This window comes from Epargyreus clarus, unplaced genomic scaffold (genome assembly GCF_041222505.1).
Source record: "Epargyreus clarus isolate Ecla_fem2 unplaced genomic scaffold, WU_Ecla_fem_2.2 ptg000021l, whole genome shotgun sequence".
NCBI lineage: Eukaryota > Metazoa > Arthropoda > Insecta > Lepidoptera > Hesperiidae > Epargyreus > Epargyreus clarus.
Genome location: NW_027332228.1, coordinates 12,689,494 through 12,717,370, shown reverse-complemented (window position 1 = coordinate 12,717,370; position 27,877 = coordinate 12,689,494). Strand labels below are relative to the sequence as shown.

Sequence of the window (27,877 nt, the reverse complement as noted above, 5' to 3'; positions counted from 1 at the left end):
AACTACAGGTTAATATTTTGCTGAGATAAATCAAAATATAACATGCATTTGGCTGCTAAGTCATTAAATTAAGCACAATATCGTACAAAGTGGGAATCGGAGTTCCCCAGCGTAATTGCTTCACAGATGAAAGAGTCTGACTTTGCGCTTATTTCGGGAATTCCGGGAATTTCGGAAATGTATGTTTACTTTCCGCCTTTGTGGTTTTAGTATGCCGCAATATACATTCTTGTTAACTGTTTATAAATAGCTTCTTAATTAAGCTGTTTTTTGGGATTGCTTTGCTGTTTTTGCATAACATAGCACACATTTTTAGATAACCCGTTGGCTGTTTTAGATATCTTTTTTAGATAATCCGTTGCATGTTTTAGATATCTTATAAGTTGTTTTTTTGGAAATGTATATATATTTGAAGTTAAATTTTCTATATCATTTACGGTTAAATGTGACGTGAATGGTTTATTTATTTTAAATAAAAAAAGATTGAGAATATTTCAGAAAATACCAATATTTCATCATAACGTTGTTTTTTTTTAGACCTAAATTGAAAGAGGTGGTCCAGTTCTAAACAACACCGAAGTAGTGATTAATAAGGGAGAGACAAGTAGGTACACAAGGCATTCCAACTTAGCCTTAACGTATGCGTTTTTTTCCGACTTCAGGTCTTATGTCTATTACCGACAATGACAATAACATTGGCTGGGCAAATTTCTTAATCCATACTTCTATATACTTGCTAAAAACAAAAATTAACAAGAGTGGTATAAGCAGGATCCCACGCATTCAAGATTGAATGTAATCTTACATAATGTTACGTTACATAATACTGTTGTATGCTAATACTTATTGCATTACCGTCATACACTAGTAAGTAACACACGATCGAGTGTCCGCTAAATAAAGCTAATTGAATATTATTGGTTTATTAGATACTTGATAGTTTAAGTTTCTTATTTAGTAGCTTACTGTTGATATGTGCGCCATAGAATTATTTCTTAAATATTGTAACTGAAGATTTGTTTTATTTGCTGGCATGGTAAAAAATAGATTTTACTATATTACTTTCGACATATAAAAATAGATGGTGAGAAGTGGTCGTGGCTTGCGCAAAACTAAAAACATTAAAATATATTTTTTTTTAGCAAACGTGCATGCAGTCCGTCAGACGGTAAGTTGTCATAACCTTTTTATTTTTTTTTTGTATACGAGGGGGAAACCTTCAATAGGTACCCTATGCCGTGGAAGCGGCACGGGGTTATGTGAGATTCTTACCGCACTAAAACCCCCCCGGTGGCCGTCCTCGGCGCTGCGTAGAGGACTCCGGGATATCCAGAGGAACGCAACCGGAGCCTTCTTAGCACGTTGCCCCATCGGGCTACGCCTAGGTGAGCGTGCGATGTGACCACACATACCGCCGTCCTCCCCGGGGTCGCTAGCCGAGCGATTCGAGCTCCCACTCTTGCCGCGCGCAACCCCGGAAGCCCCTTTTAGTCGCCTCTTACGACAGGTCCCGGAACTACAGGGACAAAGTGCTCGTATTGTCATACCATAGGTATGATGGTGGTACCACACGGGTATACTACCTTTCGATATACACCCTATGACACAATTAATGTATAGGAAAATACATATAATCAAACAACAGTATTTGAACTAGCGAAAATTAGCCCTTAGTATCTAGACACACAGTAACCAGCAAATTCCTATATTATAATTTACTTATGGTTTCTGAAACTATTTCAAAGCATCCAACATTTGTAGTGAAAATCCCGCACTAGGTACACTGTTTTTGTGTCTAGATAGTTTCTCACTCCAGTCCGCTCGTTAGCGAACTTTATCGGGGTAATTAGATTGCTTAATCGCCTAGCTTAGGAATAGGAGTTTTCACCTACTGTAGTTTTTACAATGCCACCCTTTCTGTTATATCTTGTTAAACTCTAGTTTTAGATTTTATTGTCTTACTAGTTTTTGCCTGCGGCTTCGCCCGCGTTTAAAAGAAAATAATATGACATACTTACATACATAAAACTGAAAATTCGTTCCTTCATTGGAATGACAGTGGCGCCATCTGGTGAAAATTGGTCGTACCAACTTCTTCGATTAATCGATCTTAGATCGCCATCCCTAGTTCCCGTGGGATTTCCGGGATAAAAACTATCCTATGTCCTTTCTCGGGTCTCAGACTATCTTTGTACAAAATTTCATTCCAATCGGTTCAGTGGTTTAGGCGTGAAGAAGAGACAACCAGACAGACAGACAGAGTTACTTTCGGATTTATAATATTAGTAAGGATACGTACGAGTAGATTTAAATAGTTTATGTGTGAAATTTATTGATTTTGTGTTTGCTTTAAAGTTTCTACTTGATTGCGGGTGGTAATGTTTTGCGAGAGTATGTATGTAGGTATGTCTCATTAGGCAGTGATAGCCTAGTGGTTAAGAAAATTGGCCTCTCGATCGAAGCGAAGTTCAAATCCCAGGGACGCACCTCTGATTTTTCAAAATTATGTGCGTATTAGAAATTAATTATAACTTAAACGGTGAAGGAAACCATCGTGAGGAACCCTGCATATCAGAGAAATTTAAAAAAAAAACTCAAAGGTATGTGAAGTCTACTAATACGCACTTGGTCAGCGCGGTGGACTATGACCTAATCCTTCTCATTCTGAGAAGAGACCCGTGCCCAACAGTGAGACAGATATCGGTTGATGATGATGATGATGATGTCTCATTTCTTGGTACGCTCTACAGCCCAAACAGTTTGAATAACCTTAAATTGGGATATAGCTGCGTAGGCTTTATTTTTAAGTTATGAAGTAGTGGGCTTCTTATGACTAATAATAATTATTATTATATTTCTATTGTTGTAATTAATATTTTTATTGATTTGCTACGTATGTTTTATTGCACAATTATTGTATGCCCACCTGTGGCGGGAATATGTTGTACTCAAAATACTATGTTTGTACCATGTACGAGTACCATGCATGATTTCTTAGATTTCGTAATAATAATGTTCTTATTCTTCACACTATTCTTACATTTAATCATAATATACATTTTAATTGATAATACGACATTATCGTAATCTGAAATACTATTAATTTACCTATTATTCACATAGATTAGTAAAGATTACTCACTCCTAACAAGAAAATGTACCCAGTTTTGAGAATTGAAATAGTTGCGTAAAAAAGTTTTGCCAAGTCTCCGTGCTAAAATGTCCCTAAAATATTTGAAATAATTATTTATTTATTATGTAAATTACGCAGTATTCGTTATTTATTCGTAAATTTTCTCTAAAAATGTTTCTATTTGTCAAGAATTGCTGTGGCTTCATTCAATTTCAAGGCGGCGAAGTATCTTTATTAATCTATGATTATTTACTTGAACTTTGTAAATTAAGTAGACTTATCTAAGACTATACCAGACACAATTTCTAAAGTTAATTTATAATCAACTTCGCCGGCGTCAACGTAAGCATTTATCAATCATGAATTTGTTATTCGCGTTTCAGTGCCACTTATTGGTACTTCATGAACTTTTATTACTTTTCAAAATGTGGCGGTAACTTCCTTTGAACTGACTTTAGATTGAAAATTTGGGGGCCACAATGAAACTTGGAGTATTTGAAAAACTTTGTTGTAAAATGCTTGGAGGTTTTGTTTGTGAAAGTATGCCTGGTTAGGAATTCCCGTTCAATCCATCATTTCAAGTTTAATAACTTTCCCAAGTTATTATCTTTGTCTTAACTCTTGATCCGGCTTTGTGATTAATAGATGAATTTCAAGTAAAATATTACGAGTATTATATTCTGAAGGTTTTTTCAGGATTTTACAAAAACTACGAAAAGTATTTGAGGTTCTAACAAATTATACTCTACTTCAAAATAGCTTCATACAAAATTGTTAATGTTACAACGATCGGTAAAAACATTACATAGTTATAATGGAGGAACGCAGGTACCTATATATGTTTTCATTGGAAGTCGTTAATATAAATTTTAAGTCAGATGTCAAAATTGAAATATACATTTATTATATATTTATTACAATAAAAACCCATGCTAGCTAATTAATGCGAAATTGTTATAATATTGTAAATGTAGTTATACGTAATATTATCATTATCTACACCGCTTAGAAGAAAATCAATACGTGTTGTTCGTCACGTAAACAAAATTTCATAAATAAATTTGTCTCCAATCAATTTCAAATTTGAATAAACTTGTCAAAGGGTACACGAAAAATATTCATTGTACCTATCTTTCGAATAATACAATCTTGTTTTGTTAATAATTTACAAATTCACAATTAGGGCGATTGAAATAGAATACGATTCGTTTATTCCTCGAACTAGTAATTATTTCGTAGCTAAAATATAGTGAACGAACTTGGGGTCGATAATCAGGTTTAAATAAAGAAAAAACAACTTCAGCTCAGTTACTGTGCAGCACACCACCGATCCAATTTATTACTTAAACAACGCCTACTTAAAATTAAAAGCAAAGTTTTGTTAACAACTTTTCTATGGAACATCTTGAACATGCCCCCAGCCGTTGAAAGCTAGTCTTTCAACCATCGACTTCGATGAGAGGACATAATTTTGAAAAGGCACGACGCACCACTCCACATGAAGTTTTAATATCGGCCACTCTGCTTATCTCATCTGTACCAGGATGTAGACGCACCACACGCCCCAGTTTCCACTTCAGCGGAGGAAGGTTATCTTCTTTGATGACAACAAGGGAGTTTAGCTTCAAAGCATCTTTAGAAGAGCGCCATTTCACTCGCTCCTGAAGCTCGCAAATGTATTCCTTGCTCCACCTCGTCCAGAAATGTTGTCGAAGCTGTTCTATTCGTTGATAGCGTGTGAGGCGGTGAGCAGAGTGGTCATTATAATCCTCGACTGGAAGAGATGTAAGCGGTCTTCCAATGATGAAATGCCCCGGAGTAAGCGGCGTCAAATCTTCAGGGTCAGATGATAGTGCAGTAAGCGGTCTAGAATTGAGGATTGCCTCAATTTGGATTAAAGTTGTGTTAAGCTCCTCATAAGTAAGGTTACAATTTCCCATCACACGAACTAGATGATATTTGGTCGACTTCACACCCGCTTCCCAAAGACCACCAAAATGTGGAGCATACGCCGGTATAAAGTGAAAATTAATATTTTCGTTAGCTAAGGTTTCAGAAACAGAAATGCAATTGCTCTTCAAAAAATTACCAATTTCTTTAGCGGCCCCAACGAATGTGGTTCCGTTATCCGAATAAATATTCGAAGGTTTTCCCCTTCGAGAAATGAACCTACGTAAAGCTTGTATATAGCTGCTACTTGTTAGGTCACCCACCAATTCCAAATGAATAGCTTTGGTCGAGAAACAAACAAAAAGCGCAATGTATACCTTTACAAGTCTACATCCACGACCCTGACGACTAGCAGACATAATGGGACCCGCATAGTCGACTCCCACGTTTTGAAACGGGAAAGCAGTTGATGAAAGTCGTTCGGAGGGCAAATTTCAAAGAGGACAGTTGTTAAGTCTATGATCTTTGCTGCAGTTTGGGCAACACGCAATTGAAGCTTTATCGATTGAAACCATAGCTTTTAATTTCATATTATTTTTAGAGCCTAATTGTGTATGTACTAAATTATTAGATGAAGTTCGCGATAATTCTATGGTTTCCAACAAGTCAGCGCGATTTTGTATAAATTGAATAAATTGTGAAAATAGAATCGGCTGAGATTTATCTACACTCCCTTTATATTCTTCCCACTCACGGAACGTCTTCGAATCTAATTTTCGACTGATAATATAAATTAATAATGTGTCCCAACTAGAAACCGGTTCGCCTAATGCAAATAATGCTCGAATGTGTTTATTAACTTGATCTATAATGCGTTTTAACGAAGCTGAAGACTCTTTAGATAGTTGTTCTACGTTAAACAAGGCTGAAACATGATTTTGAATTAGTAAACGTTTATTGTCAAATCTCTCACATAAGAGTTTCCAAGCCACATCATAGTTTTGCGCCGAAAATTCATAAGATTGTAACATAACAGCTGCCGACCCTTCTAATGACAATCTCAAATAATGAAATTTATTAATTTCGTCTATGTCGACATTGTTATGGACGAGACTGGTAAATGTATCACGGAATTCAAGCCAGTCATCATATGAACCACTAAACTTGGGTAACTGAATGGTAGGTAATCTAACAGGCATACGATTAGCACTAGGACGGCTACATTCAGAATTTTGATCATTGTTTGACTTAGAATATTTATTTATAATATCTTTGGCTTCTGAAAGTAATGTATAATATTGAGACTCAGTTTTAATTCTCTCAGACATCTCACTTTCAGAATTATCTGCTAAACGTTCTATTTCAAATTGTACCTGTTCGAATTCATCGTTGTATAGTTCCTCCAGTTTATTAATACGCATTTGCATTTCTATTATCTGAGCTGATGTGAGTTCGGACGACTTTAAAGAAGATAAATAAGCAGAAAAGATTGTAAGTCTTCCCTTGTAAATGCCTCGCTTTCTTTTAAGCTCCCTGGTATCTGTTTCAGAAGTCATTTTGGGAAACGTGTATGGTAGACCTGGAATTTATACAATAATAATGTTAATTTAAGTTTAATTACATTTAGCAACCTAGATTTCTGTAAACTACAATGCTTGTAAAAGGGACTGAATTTTGCAATGTATTCAATTTTGCACATACAATTAAGATGAACTGGATTTACTGCTGCAATTTAAACTATTGTGTAATAATAATATGTAACAATTTACTTAAAATTATTGTTTTAGAAAGTTTTGTACAAAAAGTTGTATCGACACACACTTAATATAAAAGTTACAACGCATATGAAATTGTACTAACCTTAATACTGGTACTATTACACAATTTAGCTGGTTACCTGATTACCGGTGATGGGTGATCACTATATAATATGGTAAAATTAATAATTTGCTTAACACAACGTATATTTTATGCACTTTTGGTACTTAAGCGGCGTGGTTAACCTCTTCACATGTGACCCAGCGACACGGCGTATTACAATTATTGTTGTTTTCGCGTAATTTGCTGTTGATCCACAGTGTATCCTTAATTGGGCTTCTAATCCGGCTCGTTACGGACCATGAACGAACTTGGGGTCGATAATCAGGTTTAAATAAAGAAAAAACAACTTCAGCTCAGTTACTGTGCAGCACACCACCGATCCAATTTATTACTTAAACAACGCCTACTTAAAATTAAAAGCAAAGTTTTGTTAACAACTTTTCTATGGAACATCTTGAACATATAGTTTTACGAGGAAATCAGTAAGCGACTAGTACCAGCGAAGTGCCCTTCCATCTGTATCATTTTCGTTTAGTTACTTGTACAATTGTTAAAGAGTAAACGATTAAATCTAACACATAATATTGTAAAAGTTGTGTCATTTTTGGAAATATGCGTATCGCTCTCGTTTCTTATATTATTACAATAGGTAAGTTACGTAACAGTTAAACTGTTCGTGTGTACTGAAGAGAAGAGAAATAAGGTAGAGAAGTGCCTTACTGTTATGGTGCTTACCTTATTACTTCTAAGTATACTCTAGTATACCTTTATCTAATCTTTAACAACCTCATCTAAACAATTTGTTTATCTGAATCAGCCATTTTCTTTTTGTTTCAACATATTTGCTACGATAATGCGAAATCAATCAATATATCGTTTGTTTCTGTCAGTCCTTATTAAATGTCGGAAAATTTTAATTATTTTTGAGCCGTTGCACACAACCACTTGTTACACTCAAAACGTCTTACATATAAAAATGAACATTAATACAATGAACGAAGGATATATCTTTTTCAATCGACCTCCAAAGAAAAAGGGTGCAGCCCTCCACCCTTATCTATATAAACTATGAACTACGCTCTCTGTGTATCGGTAACGTACCTTACTTATTCCTACAAATGAATCCCTATTCGTAAACGCGACCCAGTAATATTTGAATACAAAGGAATTTGAAGAGTCAGATATCACCGCGCTATGATAAAATATACCTATACCAACTTTTGTTAGATAAAACGATTTTTGTCACTTATATAGAGGAAAATATTTGCGCAAAGTGTTTTGTGATGTCACTTAGATTGTTGTCAGTCATCGTTGAATGTGATCGAGCTTATGCAACTAAATAAATGGAAATAGGTTTTATCTTTGGTGATGGCCGTCCGCGTGTTGTGTGCAAAGCTTTGCAAATATTGCCCGCACATATTTTTAGACGCGACAGATACTGTTGCATGGTGCTATAGGTATATAAAGCATATCGTAGAAAAATACTTCCTTAGTGCTTACATGCCGCAGGGTCACCAAATAGATTAGAATGTGTCTAAATGTATAAATGCTAAAAATCAACGGCTTTCACTCCGGAAGTGCCGGCCAAAGTAAATATTTTCGAAACCTAACCTGAATCTAAATATATATAACTTAAAGGTGACTGACTGACATAGTGATCTATCAACGCACAGCCCAAACCACTGGACGGATCGGGCTGAAATTTGGCATGCAGATAGATGTTATGACGTAGGCATCCGCTAAGAAAGCATTTTGATCAATTCTACCCCCAAGGGGATAAAATAGGATGAAAGTTTGTATAAATCTTCTTGGTTAATAATATTACTTTGTAACGCGAGCGAAGCCATGCCCAAAAGCTCGTAATGAGATGTAATAAAAAAAGTAAAACTGCCACCCATTCAGAATTTTTTCTATGCTGACACCGGACTTTTGCAGTTTGCTTTACCGTCTTACGAATTTTCGATCAGGCCATGTGTCCTGACGCGAGTTTAAATTTTTTTACCCACCACAAAAAGTGCACAACGCCGCTAAAGAAGTTTTCACTTCAAAAATTACTCTAACTAAAATAACAGACAATAATCCGGTCGGACGGCTTAACGTATTTGCGTTCATAAATGTAACAATACGAATTTATTAACGAGAACATGACGTCGTAGCCTGGCCTGGCTTAATAGGCCTGGCTAATATGGCCTGGCTTAATAGGCGCCTGCCAGAGGATAAACCTTCAGGGGGAGCATTTGCTGACCCACATAAAGGGAAGACTATGCAATTCCTATTGCAATATGTTGGAGCTAAAATAGGTCGGCAAAATAAAACTTTATTGATTAGAATAGGATGCTTTCTATATGACACTTTGTCATAAGGCGCAAACTTCAATCTTGCCAGGGGTCCTCATAACTCCGACTCATAGCGACGATTCAATCTACAATACATCTTTATATAAAATTCTCGTGTCACAATGTTAGTTACCGTACTCCTCCGAAACGGCTTTACCGATTTTCACTAAATTTTATATGCATATTCGGTAGGTCTGAGAATCGGCTACTATCTATTTTCCATACCCCCAAATTATGAGGGTTGTTCACTCTTAACATTTTTTTATTTATATGGCAACACGTTGGCCGGGTCAGCTAGTAATATATAACATTTTATTTTATTTTGTCTTTTTGATTTATTTTAACAAATTTCCCTTATTAATCAACCGTGCTTACTAAGTTGTTAAGCTGACATTTACGAGGTACCAGGCGAGCATAACGCGAAGGTAGAATAGATCACATTACGGTATTACGAACACGACGTAGCATTACGTTCACGCCGCTCGGGTAACTTGCGCATTAAGTTATAAAACACTAGGACATTAAACAAGAAGTACGTTAGTACTCTTTCTCTCGTTTTTATGTCAGCGGATAAGGCAGTATAATAAATATACTGTTATAGTGTGAAGTAGAAAATGGGGTGGATAAATAAAGGTAAGTAATGTTAAAGAAGGTAAAATATTACTTTTATACCCCTTATATAGGCAGTTATTATTTCTAGTATGCAGTATAACTGATAGTTAGTACTTGTACGTATTCTACTACACAACTCTGCTATACGAGTTCATGGAAAGAGGTACGGGTTACGGGCCGAATCCTGACAACATAAATTATTTAACCCTTCCTTGACAGTTGGATAACAATTGTCACAATATCATGACCCAATATTTTACGAGTATAGTAACTTTAGTGTATAATCCGAAAACAAAATAAATTCAGCTTTCATAAAAATGAAGTCAGCGTCACCTGAAAAGAGTAGTTACAGAATGAAGTCAGTATACGCCTTAGTTCAGCTATTTAGGGCACTACCGTGGCTATTGTGAGATGCGTTTCATTTTAGTCTTTTCGCTTAAATTTCTTCGCTCAAAAGACTGCTCGGATGACGCTATTCATTCCACTCATATTTCTATAGCAGCTTACATTCTTTACGGTACGGCGATTCCGTTTAATTTCTGTAGATGCTTTTAGCGAGTAAATACTCGGGTTCAATTTGTAATTCCTTGGATACTGGGGTAACTGGATGTCGACTGGAATATTAAGACAATATTTTTTGCATTATAGAAACAGCAAATGTGCAGTCCTTTTAATTTTAAGTAGTTAATACCGCCTATGGATATTTAGATATGGTTTGAGATTAGATTCCTACCTGAGGTAGGTCACAGGTGCGTGCCTACCTCTGAAGATTAAGTTAGAAAGCCTCCGATAAGTATGCCTACCTTTTTTTTGTTATCGAGGAGTAAACCTTCAAAAGACAACGTTGGAGCGACGCCGGGTTATGTGGGGTTTTTACCACACTAAAACCCCCCCGGTGGCCGTCCTCTGCGCTGCATAGAGGGTTCGGGCATCTCCAAAGGAACGCAACCGGAGTCCTCTTAGCGCGTTGCCCCGTCGGGCTACGCCCAGGTGAGCTTGACGCTCGCCACACCATATTTTAGTCGCCTCGTACGACAGGCTTCTGGTTCCGGAACTACAGGGACAGAACATACTTACTTATGACGCCTAAAATGAGGCAGAAATGCCGATTGAACTTCCGAAGTCGAACCAGAGAGGCTTATATTAAGTTTAATTGTTATCACTCCATTTCAAAAACGAAGTTTTGGTGTAGACAAGTAAGAGTGTAAGGATTCCCATATAAAATATACAATCATAAGATGATTCCATTTAATGCCGTATGGATTTTCATATTACAATAATAACCCTTTCTCTTTGATTATCCGCTTATAGGCCCTATTGTAGTACCAAGTGGCGTAAGGCGACTCCTGACCCGTGATGACTGATCAGGCGGAAAGGGCGGCCTGAAGGAATTATTCATTATTAACGGTTTTCCCTTACTTTGCTCGCTATGTCTATTCGAGTGCTTAGTAGATAATGCTTTATAACATTTAGTCTGTTGTTTAATACATTTTTAGAGTTCCGTATTTAATTTTTTCATTCATTTCATGCAGCAGGAGTTTCACCGCATGATGAAGTGATTTTTGTATTTTTTTTTTTTATTATTTCAAAAGTATATTTAAGTTTCCTTAATTTAAGATAAAGAGGTGCGCGGTTATGCAAAAACATTTTCATGAGCAATAATATGTACCTATTGTGTAAACTTCATAACTTTCTTGAAATTGTTTCTTGAAAAGTAAATGGTTTTGGGGTCACGAGTCTCCTAAAGCGCCGACCACAATATGCTTATTTATGCACGAAAAAACAGGAATACGGACAAGTAGGAATAAAGGCATAATGGGGTCGATATTAAAGGAACTTTAATGTCGGATCAACTTTTAATATGAATACAATACTGGTTTGAAGCGGTTTAAGGCAGTTTGAAGTGCTTGAAGGCGGTCAAGTTATAAGAAAAAGCAAATACAGCATCTTAGATGTATTCGAGTGCTGTTGAGAGAATTCTAGAAATATAAGTGGAGAATAATTTTGAAGATGAATGAAGTGCAGGTGCTTCGAGCTTTCAAGTATATTCAGAAGCTCTTTTAAGAAATGACAAGTATCAGTGTAGGATGTACAAGGAGAATTTTTGCAAAAGCAAAATAGACTTCTACAGTATATACGAGTAGATATTTTAAGTTTGTGACGTAATAATTCCTTTGTTGATGAAGCTACATTTTCAAAAAGCTACGAGTGTAAAGATATTATACCTACCTACCCATATATTCATATTTTTTTATGACACAATGATTTGATTTTTCCCCGAATTTTGAAAAAACAAAGAAAAATCAGACACCTTTAAGGTGAGGCTTAGACGGTTCACAGATGTTCCATCGAGCCAAAATTGCGACCAACATTTGCTTCATAAAAATGTGAAAAACGTTCGATCAGCTTATGAAAATGTCTCATATAAACGACTTAATATGTAAAATACACAGTCGTAAAAATAGCTATATCAAACTTCTCCCTTAACTTACTGAGATGTGACGTACTTAACAAAAACGTAGAGGTTTTACAAATCAATTCCCATCGAGCAACCACAAAGAACTTTTTCGAATACTTAGGATGTAATGCGACCCATGACCCGTGATGACCAATCAGGCGGAAAAGGGCGACCCGATGGAATTGTTCAAACTTTACTCAGCGAAACCACTGAAGAATTGATTGTGGGCCCTTTATTACAAGTTAGTGGTATGTAAGGGTGGGCTGCGTTCGGTGGTTTACTGTCAGAATTCTTTGCGGTAGCATTATGGACATAGTTACTTATTTCTGCCTAAGAATATAATTGTCGTATGGTAATGTAAATTAAACAAATTATAATAAAAATTAAAAAAAAAAAACAACTGCAGAAACATTATAAATCGATCGAAAGAGACAGGAATACTAAGTAATAGTAGAGTGCTTGGGGAGTTTGACCTCGGACTCCAATTACTGTCAATGTATTAATGTAAGACCTTCTGCATTATGTTTTATACATAAATTACTAAAAAGTTTACCAATTTTTTTTCGTTGCTTTTTTGTTTTTCTTAATTTGACACTAATTTCAAGAAATTGACAATTTTTCCATTTTAAATCAAAATATTTTTATAAAATATTCATAATTTAAGTAAAATACATTTTAGAAAACATCTTTCATAGATACCAGATAGTCAAAAAGGGCCGTAAAAGCAAGGAGCAGGTAGAAAAAAGGTGAAGGGGAAGGGCAGCGGCAGCTACTCGGTACGGTTAGTCGATTGAAAAACGTGTTTCGGTACTGTTGTGTTCTTTCTGCTGTGCATATTTTTCAATTTAATAATTATTTTTTCAAGACGTTTCGATACATTTTTGTTAAATAAAAATATTACAATATCAAAAAAATTATTGCTTTGTAAAGTATTTGTTTAAAAACAAAAGATCTCTGCGTTTCAGTAGGTAATTCATCACCATACATTTCTTTGTATAATATTTTTTAATTCTATTAATGATTTAAGAAAGGAAATTACTAATTATGTGAAATTATGTTTTATCTTCCAATTATTAAGAGTATTTTTAGGAACTTTTTGTTGAAACATACATTTTTCTGTATTGCAATATTTAAATGAGCCATGGAAGATTCAACTCACAATGAAAATGATGATACAATCGTTTGTATTATTTGTGATAAATTGGGTTCTGTTTCAGGCTGTAGCACAGATTTAGGAAATCTAATAAAAATTACCAGAGGAGTCGCAACTTTGAGAGCTGCTTCAAATGAGCGACAAGATGGCTTATATAGATTTTTAGAATTTCAGTTTGTATATGCTCATGCAATATGCAGACAGAAATATATTAATAAAAAATATATTGAGATTCAAAAAAAGCAGGCAAAAGAAGATTCTGCTCAGTCTCCACCTAAAAAGAAACTGCGAAGTAGTATCTCCATAAATTTCGACTGGGAAAAAAATTGTTTAATTTGCGGTATGGAAGCAAATGAGTCGAAAGAGAAAAAAAAAATAAAAGTCAGCGCCAAAAAATTGCATACGTCAATAGTGCGTCTTTCAAGGAAAATTTAATTAGTTTTGTAGCATTACAAAAAAATGATTCCTGTAGAGAAATTCATAAAAGAATTTCTGGAGTAATGGATCTACAGAGTCTTGGTGCAAAATATCATTCACATTGCTATCACTCTCTCAAAAATGCTGCACAAACTCATAATGCTGAAAAAAAAGTTCATCCTCGAATTCTAAGTGTGGATATAGCAATGGAGAAAATTTATGAATATATTGAAGAGAATGACGATTGTCAATTTTCTATACAAGAGCTGAAAAATATACTGTCAACAGAATATATCCCTGACGATAAGACAATTAAATCACGATTATCGTCGCATTATGGAGACAATATTATTTTTTCCAGTAAATTTGGATCAAATACAATAATATGTTTTAAAAAGAAACACCATGAAATTTTGTCTGAAAAGTGGTACAGTGAAAGATGTAATAATATTGAAGACGAAGAATTTAGAATTTTGCAGGCTGCTGGAGTAATCATTAGAAGAAATATAAGAAGTAAAGTTTATTGTAATGAGTATTATTCAGCAAGTGACAAAATGTTTATGACAAATGTTAATGACGGGTGTTCAATTGGCATCTCTACCACCTACGTCTGATGCAGCGTTTGAACATTTGAAAAGAGTATATTTACAAGTGCAGATATGGTTAGGTAATAATATTTCTGTTGAAAATTGGGGTTGGAGGTACGTTTCTGATAAACTTGAACCAATACTGATGAAACAATCGCCAGCTCCAGATAATTTACTTAAAATGCTATTTTGTAATTGTAAAAAAGGATGAGGTAATGCTTGCGGATGTCGAAAAAGTGGCTTATACTGCACTTCAGCGTGTTCACAGTGCAATGGTGATAGTTGTTTTAATGCATCTCCTGTCTTAAAAATAAGTGAAGTAGAAGAAAGTGACGAAAACGGAATAATTGAAGTTTAATCATTTTTAAGCATGTATGAGAGGCGAACTAAATAAATATTTTTTATAAACTTTTTTTTTGTTACACTTATTGTTTCATACTATTACTTTTTAATATTATATGATAGAAATGTATTTATAACACGATTTTGACACTACATTACTTAGTTAAGCTCGTAATGTCTTATATTATATGCCTTAATTTATTTATTTTATTATTAAATAATAAATATAGTTCAAAAAACTAAAAAACACGCTTTTATGATAAAATTAACTAAAAAGTAGAAAATCTAAATGAATCTAGGAATCAATTAAGGAACAGTAAATAGTATAATTGTGAAATAAATCTACAAAGTTTGAACGAAATCTGCCCGTTTAAAGTGGGTCAAAATCGCGCCCAAAGAAGTCGGTTACAAACATACAAACAAACATACAAACATACAGGTGAAGCTAATAAAAAGCGTGTAATAAAAAGCAACGATTTTTAATTGGTAAACATTTTAATATACCTTATCAACAATACAATCCAACAGGTCTCATAATAATTCGTTGACAGTAATTGGATTCCGAGCTTTTTCAATTCTAGATGCTTAAGGCACTCTACTATAAGTGGAAGAAGTACTAAGATAGTGGATATTAAAATAGTTATAGTTTTTTTTTGTATTTTTCTGTATTGTTGTTTGTTTTTTTGTCTTTAAATCCCGTATTCTTCACCGTTTTTTCCACATAAATGATTTGAGTAAATAAGTGCCGATTTATTACAATAAGGGTCAATTTAAATCTACAAATACAATTACTTACGGAAACTACGGACTTACGAAAACTTTACATACCAAATTGTAATTTAATAATGTGTAGTATGGAGGAGTTGTAAAATGTCGATCTTTGATTGGCAAAACATTGGATAGATTGATTATTAATAACGGGCAAGATAGTGTGCAAAACACGCATCATGCATGTTGACAACACAAAAATATAATTATGATTTTGTCTACTACAGTTCGTGTATGACACGTTGAATATTTGTAGATAAACAGGGTCTAATTCGCTTTATGATTTCATGGAAATACCCATAGATTAGTAAAGATTACTCACTCCTAACAAGAAAATGTACCCAGTTTTGAGAATTGATATAGTTGCGTAAAAAAGTTTTGCCACGTCTTCGTGCTAAAATGTCCCTAAAATATTTGAAATAATTATTTATTTATTGTGTAAATTACGCAGTTTTAGTTATTTATTCGTATTTTTTCTCTAAAAATGTTTTTATTTGTCAAGATTTCAAAAAAGAACTTACTAATAAGCCGTTTGTGGCTTCATTCAATTTCAAGGCGGCGAAGTATCTTTACTAATCTATGGAAATACCATAAACAAAAGCCAATGCACCTACATCTGCTAAATTCTAGTGCCATCTAATTGTACATTCACGTAAAAAACTATTCAACGCTTCTCTTAGTTTACAATCATGTCGTGGCTTCAATAAATATTAACCAAGCGGCAAGATTAGAAACACAAGATCTTTCAACATGAAAGAAGAGCTATTTTTGAAATCGTTACATTTGTAATGAATTGCAGTGCACATACGTTCCCGCTCTACTGAATTTACGAGACTTTATTTCAATGTCATCCACATCGGGGAAAACGTCATGATCGTTTAGCCCAGTAGTGATGTGGTTTTTACCGTTAGAACTCCGGTATATCCTCTCCGGTGAGCCCGCGGCTGAGACGAACTCGTGCTTCCTCACTTCCTCACCCAGGGTGTCGTCAGGTAAAAAAGGCCATAAGCCACCCCGCTGACCCAGTTATATTAAAAAGGCCATAGGCCACAGTTATATTAGTAGACTTCTCATATCTTTGAAGACTATTTTTTACTTTCTTAGGTTAGCAGGATTCTTGACGAAGTTTCTTTCATCACCAAAATAAGTGTTAATAATAAATTTCGCACATTACTTACAAAAATGAAAAGTGCGTGTTGCCAATTCCTTTTATATTTTTATGAAGTCTCGAACATATCGATTTTGCCACGATAATAGTAACTCATTTTTCATATTGCCCATACATAATTGGAACAATCGAAGGCTGAAATCCATACTAATGGTATGGCTATGACTGATCATTAAAATTTACGGCAATTACTAGAATAAATGGTATGTATTGTATAACCATTAATACATTTTAGATATGAATCATTAAATGTAGAATGTATTATACATTGTACATGTATTTTTATTAGACACTGTATTTCTATTTACTGCAGATTTTTTTTCTCTAGCAGGCAATCTCAAGGATTTCGTGATTTCGCGTGCCAAATTGCACGTAATACTGCGGAACGAAAAACGAAGGTAAACATGTCATTATTTTTTTAAATACGGTACACGTCACCGTTACAGATTTGCAGATGTGCATCTTACGAAGTCTTCATAGTAATATCTTCCAGAATAAATTTGAATTTGCGGAGAAAATCATGTGTAAGATACATGTATCCACACATAGCGAGCGAATATAGAATCTGCTGTTTTTAAGGTTTTTAAATAGAATTCAATTCAAATTCAGGTATATTGGTTCATATTCCTTACTTGGAGCATACTTTGGAGCATAAGTGGCAATAACAATTAAGTACCACAACACAAGTTAGTCTTTAAAAAACATTGCAATGTTTCAAAGCCCAATAAGGCTATTGTTCTAAACATCAATTCGATGAAATGTCGTCGTGCAAACATTTATTAAACAAAAGTTCTCCCTCAAAGAGAACTTGATCGTTTTCAGTAATAAGTAACTTCATAATAAATATTCATTGTTTACTCCGAGTTGAAACCAGTGTGTTTGCGAATTTAATTGAATATTTATTTCTAGAATTGTGCGTTTTAATTAATTATCACTTATTTTTATATTAAAGTTCCTAAGAAAATATATATCGAACTCTACATAATGATCTATATTATAATCAAAGGTTTACTACTAAACTAACCATTATTGTAATTGTCATGTCACGCAGGTCTCCATCCGCATGCATATCCACATGCGTGCGTCCTTATGTCACACGCGTGATAACAGAATTATCTATGAAAATTGGAATTCAACTGATATTATTCGAGTCGTACGCAGTCGGTGCACATTTGTACGCGGACTCATACCCGCGTGACAAGATAAAGGTATTAATCACAGTTGCTCTCAACAATGTATCTCCAATGTAATGATGTATCATTTGCATAAAAAATATGAAGAAAATCCTGTATACTTATCCACAATTCTCCACAAGGAAATCTTCAAGGACGAACCACTTTTCCCATTGTAACCAAGTTGATCGGCCTACGCCATTTTCTTTTCTTTTCCTCCCTCTTATTGTTTAGGGGAAAAATATAAATGACGAGCAACACATCAAAATGTGATTAATTTTTTTGAGGTCGGATTTTTTGTCGTATTTATATTTTAAGCCGGCATTTACGACATTGTTTTAGGAAGATTAATTAGGGAAAATGTAGCCGTAATGTAATTATACTAAGAATGGAATGGTTTATCGTAATTACAATTTTGGTATGTCTTTTGTTGTCTGCTTTCGTTTTATTATTCATGTTATTCTAATAGATCCTCCTGTTTAGATTGGGTTCGGTAAAATAAAAAGTAATTGTGGTTGTTTCTTCAAAACCACTAATGTGGCATACAGTAATTTTGGTGGTAAGTGGTTACAGTGGATGAAAGACATTTATAATAAGAAAGAAAGAATATACTTTATTTAGAAATATTGCTAAACATACTACAATTTTAAATAGACATTAATACAACATCATAAAACTCGTTAATGCATTATTGGCTAAAAGAGAGCTCATTGCATGTTATTAAAACAGTATTTTATGATTAATCCACAAACTTAGATTTTTAACAAAAACCTTCAACTAAAATTAACACCATAAAATTGGCTAGTGAATGTAACAAGTTTTGAAGGCAAGGCTATCGAAAAAGTACCTACAACACAATACAGTACGGTACCATCCGGTCCGTTATATTCTGGCCGATCCGATCCGGTACAATACGATATATATCTTACGCGTCTACATATTGATACATGTTTTTCTTTATTCTGTTATAAATTTTAATTTATATTAATTTTTGTACTAAAGCATGAATTTAGCGGCAACATGTATTCGTCTCTCTAAAGAACCGTGCACTGAAGCTAGATCACATCACATTTCATATTCAATTGTCTCAGTTTTTCACGAGCATATTGGAAAATATTTCAAAATACCCTTGCAAGAGTTTTCGTTCCATATTTCAACCTTGTTACTGCGGCGAGCGTTCGATTAGGTTAATTAAAGCGATCACGTGGTTCCTGTCTCTTTTTTCCCCCGTCTGCCCCTGAAGAGCCATGTTTTTAGTGTTGTTTTTCGAGTATGTATATTTTTAAGTACATGAAAGTATATGTTATGTACACATTGATACATGTATTTCTTTATTCTGCTTTAAATATTAATACAACCCTTTTTTTAACAAAAACTGGAATATATCGGCAACATATATTAACCTCTCTAAAGAACCGTGCACTGAAGCATAGTTTGCATCACATTTCATATTCAATCGTTCCAGTTTTTCATGAGCATATTGGAAAATATTTCAAAATACCGTTGCAAGAGTTTTCGTTCCATATTTCAACCTTGTTACTGCGGCGAGCGTTCGATTAGGTTGATTAAAGCGATCACATGGTTCGTGTCTCTTTTTCCCCGTCTGCCCCTGAAGGGTCATGTTTTTAGTTTTGTTTTTCGAGTGTATGTTATGTATATGTATGTACGTATTATGTTTTTGATTCTTTTAAGATTTGAGTTTACAAAGATTATTGAGTTTGTCATTATCTTTTTAGACATTATAAGATATTTTTGATGAAGGCGCCTAGTAAGTGAATAAATTTGATATGAAATGTAAATATAATTATAAATTGAATATTTTTATAACAATAGTTACTATAAGTAGCTATTTATAACGACTTTTTCGTCACACTTCGAAACAAATATGTAATTTGAACGCGAGAAATGTCACGACATCTGTGTTATTTATAGTTATAATATTGAAATATTAGAATAATACTTATCGTATCTTATCTTAAAATGTACCTATAATAACAAAGTGTCAGTTATAGTGATCTTCATAAATATTACAGCGAAAGAAAAAATAAGAAGCGGATTACTAAAGGTAAGAAAGAGTAATAAACTTGATTAGAAATAATTTCTTAGCAAATTAGTGCCACTTCTGTGATAATCCGTAGGTTGTACAAATAATTGTAAGAATTAAGTTTGTTTGTAGTCTTCACGCTATCTCTTATTTTTCACGAATGAATCTAAAAACGTGGTATTTCTTCGGAACAAAGCAACATTGAGCCGACCAAATATAATGAAAAATATGGCCGAAAGTTTATAATAGTTTTTATCATTTTAAAAAAGGTAGAGTCTATCTAGTATTTTTGCCCCACACTTATAGTTGTGTACTTACCTTATTACAAAAACGTTAAGCGTTATTAATCTCTGAATAAAGAACACGACTATTACAAGAGGCAATGCATCTTCAGCCAACTTTAAACAGGTTTTTAACGCTATTAGAAGTTTATCACTTATGCCTATGAGCGATATTGACCACTTACCATCAATTATACTGGACGTTCGCTTGGCGATTTAATTACATTAAAAAATGTCATGACAGAATACTAAAAAAAGATGTGAAATTCGTACGGCCTAACATCGTCATATCGGCGGCGATATTTTTGCCTTTTTATTTGCAGCCCCTCCGGCGTAAAAACTGGGCATGGCATATGTCGAATATTTGCTACGTTTTTCGTATGTCGCTATGCCGGAATATATTGTTTTCATACCGAGTGACCGACCGTAGTTCATCTCTCCTCCTATATTGCTTATATTGCCTTACCTGAGTCTGGATGTTTGTATTGTGTCCATAGCACCCACAGGACAGGGAACCCTAATTTGGGATTATTTATTATTAATGATTAGAGCTAGTTACCAATATGCATAGATGTAGTAGTGGTAATAACAAGTTGATAATATGTGAAAGGCTTCCCTGCTCTTCAATTGTATATCACTAAACCCTCAACCACTTCAATAACCATCTAAAACCATGTTGTAGGATAATAGTATAATTTCTTTACAATATAAGAGAGTAGGAGACAGACATCCAGTCCTACTGACGATACGTAGCGTGTCATCCATGAACATTTGTAATCAATCCCAGATAAGATTTCTACCTGAAGTCGACCACAGATGCGCCGCTTTCATTGTGAACTAAGCTGGGATGCCTCAGAAAAGTATGTCTCAACTACAAGACAATTTATATTTCAGACCACTTAACATGAACATTAACCAAAATCTTAATGATCACTTAAGATGTCAGGATATCAGATGGATAGCATGCCTAGGATCCATTTATTTTGAAAAGAACTAATGTATCTTCCTAAGACTTCCTAAGACTTCCTAAGCTAGTGTTCTTAAAGGAAGTGGCCACTTAACGTTTCACACAATAAAGTATATATTTTTTTAAATATGATCGAAGTAGCAAACGAGGTTGCATTGGTACGTGCCTGATGGTAGGCGGGCATTCGATGAAGGGGTCCGAGGTTCGAATCTCAGGCACCTCTGAATTTTCAAACCTATGTGCGTATTACAAATTAATTGTTACTTGCTTAAACGGTAAAGGACAAAAATCGTGACATCATCCTGCACATCTGAGAGATCTTAAAAAAAATCTCAAAGGTATGGACACACTTGGCCAGTGCGGTTGCCTTTAGCCTTTAGCACATATTAATAAATAGTTATTAGCCTACTCCTTCTCATACTGTGAAGAGGAGTATTGGTCATATGTGGGGGTCGCGTCTTCGTCAGTCCATTATTGTCCCAGTGGGACAATAAGGACGATAAGGTTTTTCTTACAGAAAGAGACCATTTAGAGTTTCACAAAAATGAAATATTGATTGCAGCTTGAAAGCTGAAATAGTCCCGAGTTCCCGATCTCGGTACTCCGGTATCCAGTACATAATTAATGTACCGCGCCGCTCCACCCTATTATTTATTTACGCCACCCCCGACCGTGAGACTTTTTGAATACGACCCAGTCTAATTCTAATGCTGCGTATCATTGAGTGATTGTTATTTACAACGCACGACTTTATTCAGGTAGCAAATAGCGCAAAAATATTTTAAAATAATAATTTTTATAGTCGTATGGAACGCAAAAGTGGTGTATGAGAAGACACGTAAATAATATAATGGTAACACACACTTTTTTGTTAAAAGCATATTCTTAACTATTAACATTTTTAAAAGTACAAAATGCATATACTCACATAACTATGTTGAGTATAAATTCAGAAAAAAACTGAATTTTGCTTTACATATTGTTTACACTCAGTCAACGAAATTCCTAAATGGACGAAGGTACGTTACTAACCCATTTAATCTACTTACAAAGAGTTCACGTTATCGATTTGCTTGTTTATAGCTTAACATTGTAAGAACAAAATATTTTTGCCCATTATCTTTCTTATCTCACAAGTAGGCCTTTAACATTCCACGTGCATTCAAACAGTTCGAATAGTGAGTATAATAACCTTCACGGAGTGAGTCAGCTTTTAAATCTTATCGTGGTCGTCGGTTAATCGTAAGGCGTGTCGTAACAACTAAAAGTATTTACGGCACAACATAAACGTTCATTGTTATATATCTTGCACGTATTACGGTACGATGTGGAGGAAAATTAGGTTGATTAAAATTTTAATGCAAGCTTCTAATTGGTTTAATCTACGTAATTAAACGTTTACGCTTTTGGAGGATTTGGGCTTGAAATAAATATATTTTTGCGAGATATACGCACGCATCTCTGAAGTTCCAAAGATATGTGCGTATTAGAAATTGATTATCTTTGCCTTAACTTAGCTTTGATTAGTTTAAATAAATTATAGTTTAAAAACTAAAAACCACGCTAAAATCGCACAAGGAAAAGCGTTAATCCTGATTCCTGACGATCCTGATGAGGAGAATGGGATAAAATTATTAAAATCGTGTATTGTCATCGGTTCTCAATAATTGTTCAAAATTTTAAATTAATCGGAACGTTCAAAGTGGGTAAAAATCTAGTTCAAATATTCCGTTACATACATACATACATACAACCCAAGCTAATAAAAGCGTGGTAAAGGCTTATAATAAAAATGCCATATATAGATGGAATTATGTAGATAACTTATTAGAAATATTTTACTTTTGTAAAATACTTCAACATTTTTTTTATTTAATTATAACAATTGAATTGTTCTAAAATAACAAAATAGAATGGTATTAGTGAATTAATTATCTATTCGTTAGCAGTATTAAGTCTAGTGGATAATTAATTAATCAGATTAGTGGAATGTTTCAAATTCAAATTACAGATTGCTTACGCTCGAAAGACAAGTACCTACAAGCAAGGTATATTAGAATAGATATGTAAATCATCCATTGTATGAATTTAATGAATCTTGGGTAAATTCATTTATACGATATCTTTATATATATATTTCTTATGTGCGTGTGTATGTCACTGAACTCCTCCTAAACGACTGGACTGATTTTGATGAAATTTGTTGTGTGTGTTCAAAGGGACTTGAGAATGGTTTAGATTCACAATTTAGTCCGTGGGAAAAGGTTTTTTGAATATTTTTTTAATTCGTAAGTAGTTTTTGATTTTAGAATGTTTCACATTGGATACGACAGACTTCGTTACCATCGCAGTTTAAAATAAAGAAGAATATTGTGGAGAGAATAAGACGTCATAGAATTGTTTGTCAAAGGAAATATAGAATGGAGCTGTTTTTGAATCTTTTATTGTATAAAATAGTCTTTCAGGAGTAATCAGTTTATACTTGTAACTTCAATATACTGATTAAGTTCAAAGATTCTATTTCCTTAACTGTAAAACCAGAATACAGCACTGTGGTGTTCTCAGAAACAAACCACGATGGATTTTATCAACAGTAGCAGATGCCCAATGACAGTGTTAAGCGCTGTTGTGTTCTGGTTTGAAGGGTGTGGTAAGGTACATTTCCTAGGCATTCCAACTTAGTCCACAGGGGTAGCGGCGCATCTATGATCTGTCAGGTGTAAATCTGGTATTGTCTGGAGTAGATTGCAGATATCCATGGGCGGCTGTAGCAGTACTTCACATCAGGTGGACTGTAAGCTCGTCTGCTATTTCTTTATTATATACATAAATAAAAATATTACCTTTTATCAATATTTTTTTATTGAATTGGCTCCAATAATTACAGAAAAAAGAATTTATCTACGTACCTATCGTATTAAATAAAGTGCTATGTAAATATTTATTTACCCGATAAACTTGTCGAATTAAAAAATAATTACGAGCTAACTGACAGATCTACATTGCCTTTATATGTGTGTAAGTACAATTTAGGCATTACCAGTTAATACATATGCATCATATCTAGAAATGTATTTGTTATTTTTCAATTCGTTCAATCTATTAGAGGTAATTTAATGAGTACTATATACGGTGGCGGTAAAGAGATAGTACTATGTTCGAGTGACTGTTGAATGTAATTGGTAATCGTTATCGATAACATGTTGTGAGACAGAACTAGGTGCTTGTTAGTTCTACTTTTGGTTAACTGCCTGTTCCTTTGATAAGAGCTTTAATAAAATTATGTTACTGTGATGGTAATCTATAGGTACAAAAGTAAACTTAATTATATCATTTTTAATCGACGTTTCAAAGTAAAAAGATTATATATTCGTCGTATTTAAGTTTTTGTTCTTAACCGTTGAAAATTATTCGTCCATTACTGTCTCATTGCTGACCACACGTATCCTCTAAGAGTGAGGTTTAGATCATCGTGCACTTGAATTCACACCTCATTGAGAACCTTGCCTTTAAAAGTATGTTGCTCTTTTTTCTTTTTTTGGGATGTATAGCTTAAATATCCTCACGTTGTTAACCTTTGGTTACAAAATAAATAATAATTTCTAATATGCTTATAACTTTAAAATATCAGAAATGGACTTCGGTCCTAGTCAACAAATAAATAAAAAACAGATCTAGTAATATTAAACTATCATTTTAAGTAAGTAAACACAAACGCGATATAAAACATGAAAACACTAAGAATGTAATTCTTTGTATGTTATAATAATATCTTCTTTATATAGCTCACGAACATTCTTGTTCTATATAAATTCTACAAAAGCTTGATGTCTTTATTTGTGTAAACAAGCTTCAGTAACATAACATATTTTATTTTAATCTTAATATTTCAGCAAAAAGTAACTCATGTTATTTTTGAGGTGCTCGTAACTGTATTATAGTGTTATAAAAGATCGAAGCCTACGTAAAACATAGATGAAGTATCCGAAATGGATTCCGAATAGAATGTACATTATTTTGAAACTATTAAATAGGAGTCTATTTATTACTTAATATGTTGTTAATAATAAACAGGTTTTTTTAAATTTATATTTGAGTAAATGAGTTATGAAGATGTATTCCAAATATTAAGCTAAGTATATCGTCACTATATTCGATCATGAGTGACAACGGCCTATAATAATTCTACAGGCCCATAAATGAATTTACATAATCAACACAAGCATAGGGTTCAATCAATCCCTCCTACGGCTTACATGCCAACGGCACGGCATAATTATGTGAGTATGCCTCTACTGTACATCCAACGTATGGATGCTTCTTTACTGGGACGACAACGGCACGACACGGCAACGACACCACAGACAAAATACCACCAAAAGCGTACCAAAAGGTATTTTGTGTATAAGGGAGAGCAACGCTCTTATAGATAACAAATTGTAAAGTGCGTGATTGCGTTTCTTTTTTAATTTTAGTAACCGAATAATATCAGAGAACTGTTTGCTAGATACATTATGCGTATGGATAAAGTTTTTAACTTGTCTATCTTTGTAACTTATATTTGTTTCAGATATCCTTTCTGAGGTCACAGGTAGGTAAAAAAGGCACATTTGGTTTCAAACAGACGATGATAATGGCGCTATCTATTTAGATCTATGTCTACGGCCGGCAATGACCGATCTGATAGAAAATCTGACAGCATCGGTGACGTACCGTTGTCGTCACCATGAATCGCTCTATAGCTTATATGCCCCCACGATACATAAGCAGTATCCCCCGATTTGAATCTACGCAACACAAGGGCATTCAAATGCAAATTGTATCACGGATAATCGGATTCCGTTCCATCCAAACCCGGCCCTTAGAAGATAAGATTAGTCCCGCCATTTAGCAGGCATTAGTTCGTATCAACACGTGCGGCGGGGATGAAGGAAAATTCAATATTTACAGCAACAGTTTTCTTTAAGCCTTGTTTTTATATTAAACCAGCTGTTGTTTCGTGTTAGGGAAAATTTGATTAGTTAATTTACAAAGGCTCGGGGCGTTTAAAAACTCTTAAAAGAAAAAAAAATGTGAGCCGTCACGGGACGCCTGGCAGATGTGAAACATCGACATTATTTTGTAAAAGTAATATGCAGAAAAGAACATATTGTGATAGGAACTAAATATGTCATAATGATAAAATAAAATATTACGATTTTTTTCCAGATAACGATGACTATTTCAATATATTCTGGTACTATTAGATTTACAAAATCTTACATAACATTAATAGTATGTCTTGTGTTTAACTGATCTTGGTGACGTCCAGTTTCAATAATAATATTTTGTGACCCCTGTGATGATTGTTGGGTTCTGAAATATTTATAAAAAATATGTTATTAAAATATACAGAAAAAAATAAATTGGCTCCAATATATTAGTAAACTCAAGAATCTTAGCTAGTTATTTCAATATATTACTAAAATCGTAAATTATAAGTATCAATAATGAATGTTTCACAATAAATGCCACTATGATTAGAAAAATTAATTAATTTTTTAATGTTCATATTTATAACAAATAAGAAAAAACTTTCGTGCGCTGCACGCCATCAGCTGATTTTGAAATACAATTCTGTCAGTCTTAATAAATTTATTCTCTGAGAAGAATGACATTAAAATTAATTAATAATTTAAAAACATTGTATGCAATGATTTTTATGTGAATTTTAATCTACCAAGATAGTAGATTTTACATTTGCTGGCGCTCAAAACACACCAAATATACGCGTGCTTCATGCACAGATAAATGCATACTTTAATTATAAAAAAATAATTAACTTACTGATGACTTGATGGTGTGTCATAGTGTGATTTTGCTTTCTTTGCAGAAGGCTGATCACTTTCACTCTCTAAATTATCACGGTCAGACATTTTATTATCAGAAAAATAAGCAGGCAATACTTAAAACATACAAAATACGTCAAGTGGTGTAAAACGAGTTAAAACGACTCCAGTCGCTCTCGCGCGGCGTAGTAATACACACGAATGTCACTGAACACGTTAAACGTCATTATTTTGAATTTTAAGCCTCAAAATGCCTTCTTGTGCAATGCATAAATGCAAAAATTATGCTCGAAAAAGAAACAAGATTCATGGAATCACCTATCACACGTAAATGAAGAGAAATTATTAAATTTTGTTTATTTTTCGTGTTCGATCCGCCATGATTACATGAGTAACCAGAAAGAGACAAAGTATGTTTTTGTCAATGAAAGTGATAAAGACGCAAAATGCATGACCATGCATTTTGCGTCTTTATCACTTTCATTGACAAAAACTTTCATTGATTGAATTGAACTGTCATAAATCAATGAAAAAATTTTCATTGATTTATGACCATAGATCAACAGAACAGAAGTGACATTTTATTGAAGCTCACGATGTTCATACGTGTATGTTATAGTTTAAGATCCCACTGCTTAATTTTTATATTAGTGTGTTTTAGTCAAAATATAACTTTTTATAGTTTATTTTAATAAAATAAAATCGATATATGGGAAATTCTGTATCCTAATCTCTAAATTTTCTTCGATATCTGTGGTAAATAATAAAAAATATTACCATAAAATTTATATAGGATAGTATACGGTATTTTAAAATTTCTTTAATTAAATAAATTAACCTAAACATAATTTAATAAACAATCTTTGAATAGCCAGAAATTAATCCTCAAAAAGACCACGG

The 27,877-nt window shown here is 33.8% G+C and overlaps 2 protein-coding genes across 2 annotated transcripts in view; both read right to left on the bottom strand.

Annotated features, from left to right (window-relative positions):
* The window catches only part of LOC140750930 (protein qui-1), a 154,417-nt gene that overhangs the window by 111,120 nt on the left and 15,420 nt on the right, over positions 1-27,877 (bottom strand). The gene's annotated exons all lie outside the window — the stretch shown is intronic.
* On the bottom strand, positions 4,573-5,073 carry LOC140750863 (uncharacterized). The gene has a single exon (XM_073084586.1). It carries the CDS (start codon positions 5,071-5,073, stop codon positions 4,573-4,575), a length of 501 nt encoding a protein of 166 aa, XP_072940687.1.